Source organism: Polistes canadensis, unplaced genomic scaffold (assembly GCF_001313835.1).
Source record: "Polistes canadensis isolate GaletaPanama2010 unplaced genomic scaffold, ASM131383v1 scaffold_230, whole genome shotgun sequence".
NCBI classification, from domain to species: domain Eukaryota; kingdom Metazoa; phylum Arthropoda; class Insecta; order Hymenoptera; family Vespidae; genus Polistes; species Polistes canadensis.
This window is the reverse complement of record NW_014569777.1, coordinates 19,624-22,223: the sequence shown is the minus strand read 5'-3', so window position 1 is coordinate 22,223 and position 2,600 is coordinate 19,624. Positions and strand designations below refer to the sequence as shown.

The 2,600-nt window shown below is 25.4% G+C and overlaps 1 protein-coding gene across 1 annotated transcript in view; it reads left to right on the top strand.

Moving 5' to 3' along the window:
• The window catches only part of LOC106790323 (neuroligin-1-like), a gene marked incomplete in the record, with an annotated part of 50,968 nt that overhangs the window by 43,048 nt on the left and 5,320 nt on the right, over window positions 1-2,600 (top strand). Inside the window, 1 exon segment of the mRNA XM_014755127.1 lies at window positions 1,010-1,156. Within this exon segment, the coding sequence (XP_014610613.1) occupies window positions 1,010-1,156 (147 nt within the window).

Here is a 2,600-nt window from a genome sequence, read left to right as displayed (position 1 = left end):
TTATTTATCTAATATTTTCATTTAACTAATATTCACATATCTAAGTTTTATTCGCAAGTTCAAATAAAATGTCAAAATAAACAAATATATATTTGATTGGCCCATATGTTATTTATCTAATATTTATCATTTAACTAATATTCACATATCTAAGGTTTATTCGCAAGTTCAAATGAAAATTTCAAAATAAAAAAAATTTATATTTGATTAAGTTATCATTTGATTAAATTATAATTTCATTAGTCCAATGGTACGTTTAATATATATATTTTGATTTAATCTACCATTTATTCGGAAGTATCAAATGAAAAAATCTAGAGAAAATATAATTGATTAAGTTATAATTTGATTGGCCCAATGATACGTTTAATATATATTTTGATTTAACCAATATTCGTATCTACCTTTTATTCGCAATTATCAAATGAAAAAAATCAAGAGAAAATATATTTGATTAAAGTTATAATTTGATTGGTCCAATGGTATACTTGGTATTGGATTATTTTAAGTATGACATTTGTAGAAAAATAAAGTTAACAATATGACACATTATAAATTTCATACTTAAAATAATCCAATATAAAAATAAATCATTTCTATTATCATTAGATAATTAATTCAATGAAATATCTGAGATAAGTAATTCCTATCTAAAAACGAGATTCAAGAATTTCATCTCAAATTTTCTATTAAAAATAAAAAAGAAGAAAAAAAAAGAAAATATTTATAATCCATGGTTGATCTGAGATTCAAAGCGTAGCATGGTGTATTGAACAAGTATTTCATCTATCTCATCTAAATTGCATCTTACTTTAATAATCTATTGAATAATAATCTTCGACAACATTCCTCACGACCGAAAAATCGAAAAAAAAAAAAAAAAAAATAAAAAAAGGAATATGAATGTGAAAAACAATATTGTATATTGTATATTTGATTTTAAACACGTAATATATTATTAATATACCGGAAAATGGAAATCTGGGGGGTTTGGGGAAAACTTTGTTAGAACTTTCAGCCCACTGCCTCTTCCGCGGGATTGATGCCCCTAGTTCCAGGACCCGGTGCGGAATTTGCCAATTTCGGTGATCGGGATCTTTTACTCGGTTTAACGTCTGACGAAGCTTGGTTAAATCTAACCGATCAAGATCTACAGGTAAATAACAATTATCTTATCTTTAATCTTAAATTCTTTCTCAACTACCCCTCAACCCCCTCCCACCCCCGCCCCCAGATTTAAAGTCAGAAGTATACTATTGTTAATACTAATATTATACTTCAATTAAATGTATGCAATTCCCCTCCCCCTCCCCCCTAGATTTAAGGTTAGAGGTATACTATTGTTAATACTAATATTATACTTCAATTAAATGTATGCAATACTATCGTTAATTTTAATTGATAATAAAAATATAAGAGATACTAATATTTAATAATAATTAGTAATTATCTATTTTTTTTTTTTTATTTATCTTAGAAAATAATTTGTATCTTGAAATATATCTAAATTTTTTAACCAACAACCTTATATACATATATACATATATATACGTGTAAATGAATATAATAATTGAATACAAATTTGATTATTATTTAACAAATATTCTATAACATTTTATTTTCATTCAATTATACGATTAATTAAATATATCGATAATATATAATACACCATAGGATATATTATAGCAATATCGAAAAATTCATTGGTTAAATTGTATGAATGAATTAATGAAAAATCGAATTATTGAATACGATAATTTTTCGTTGTCGTAGATTTTAAAGGAAAAAAGAAAAAACAAAAAAGAAATATCTCCCTAAACCTTGTTTTACAAAATCTATTGTAATATATGTTTTCACGTTTATCGATTATTAATTATAATTTGTTATGATTAATTATCGATGAAATTAATTTGGATCAGTAATATGTATGACAAAAACACAACTATGAAAAAAATATCGATTTTTTTTTGTTACCTTTAACGTTTCAAATGAAAAATATTCTGCACTAATTCTGCACCCCCCCTCTACATTGACTAAACCACCCAACTCGCCCATCAAACTACGTTTAATCGTACGCGAATTCGAATTCGGAAAAATGAAATCTCATAACCAGTTGACATATGACACTTTCGGGTTGACTTTTCATATATATCAAAGAGCAAAAGGGGTTGGGTTGGTTAAAAGAGAAAATAACTTTTTTATAATCGTGAAACATATGGTAATCGTATTAAATTTTTATATCGGAGGAAAAAAATATTATATTCGAATCAAAGCAAATTGATTGAACAATTTTGAATGTGAATAAGAGAAATGAAAATGAGGTGGTTAGGGAAAGTTCTGGTTTGGATGGTTATATGGGGAAAAATACGTGTTTGTATATAGGGAAATAAAATAGGGATGTTTATCGTGAATTCTAATGAGCTTCAATGGGATTAAATTGATCTAGAGAAAGATAGGAAAAAGATTTTGTAAAACAATCATAAAATGTTTATTTGTTTTTTCGATTTTTTCTTTCAAGATTTTTAGCGTACCTCGTGAGGATTTTAAAAACAAAAAAAATCGTTTTTTTTAGTAATAAAATATATAATATATAACAATAC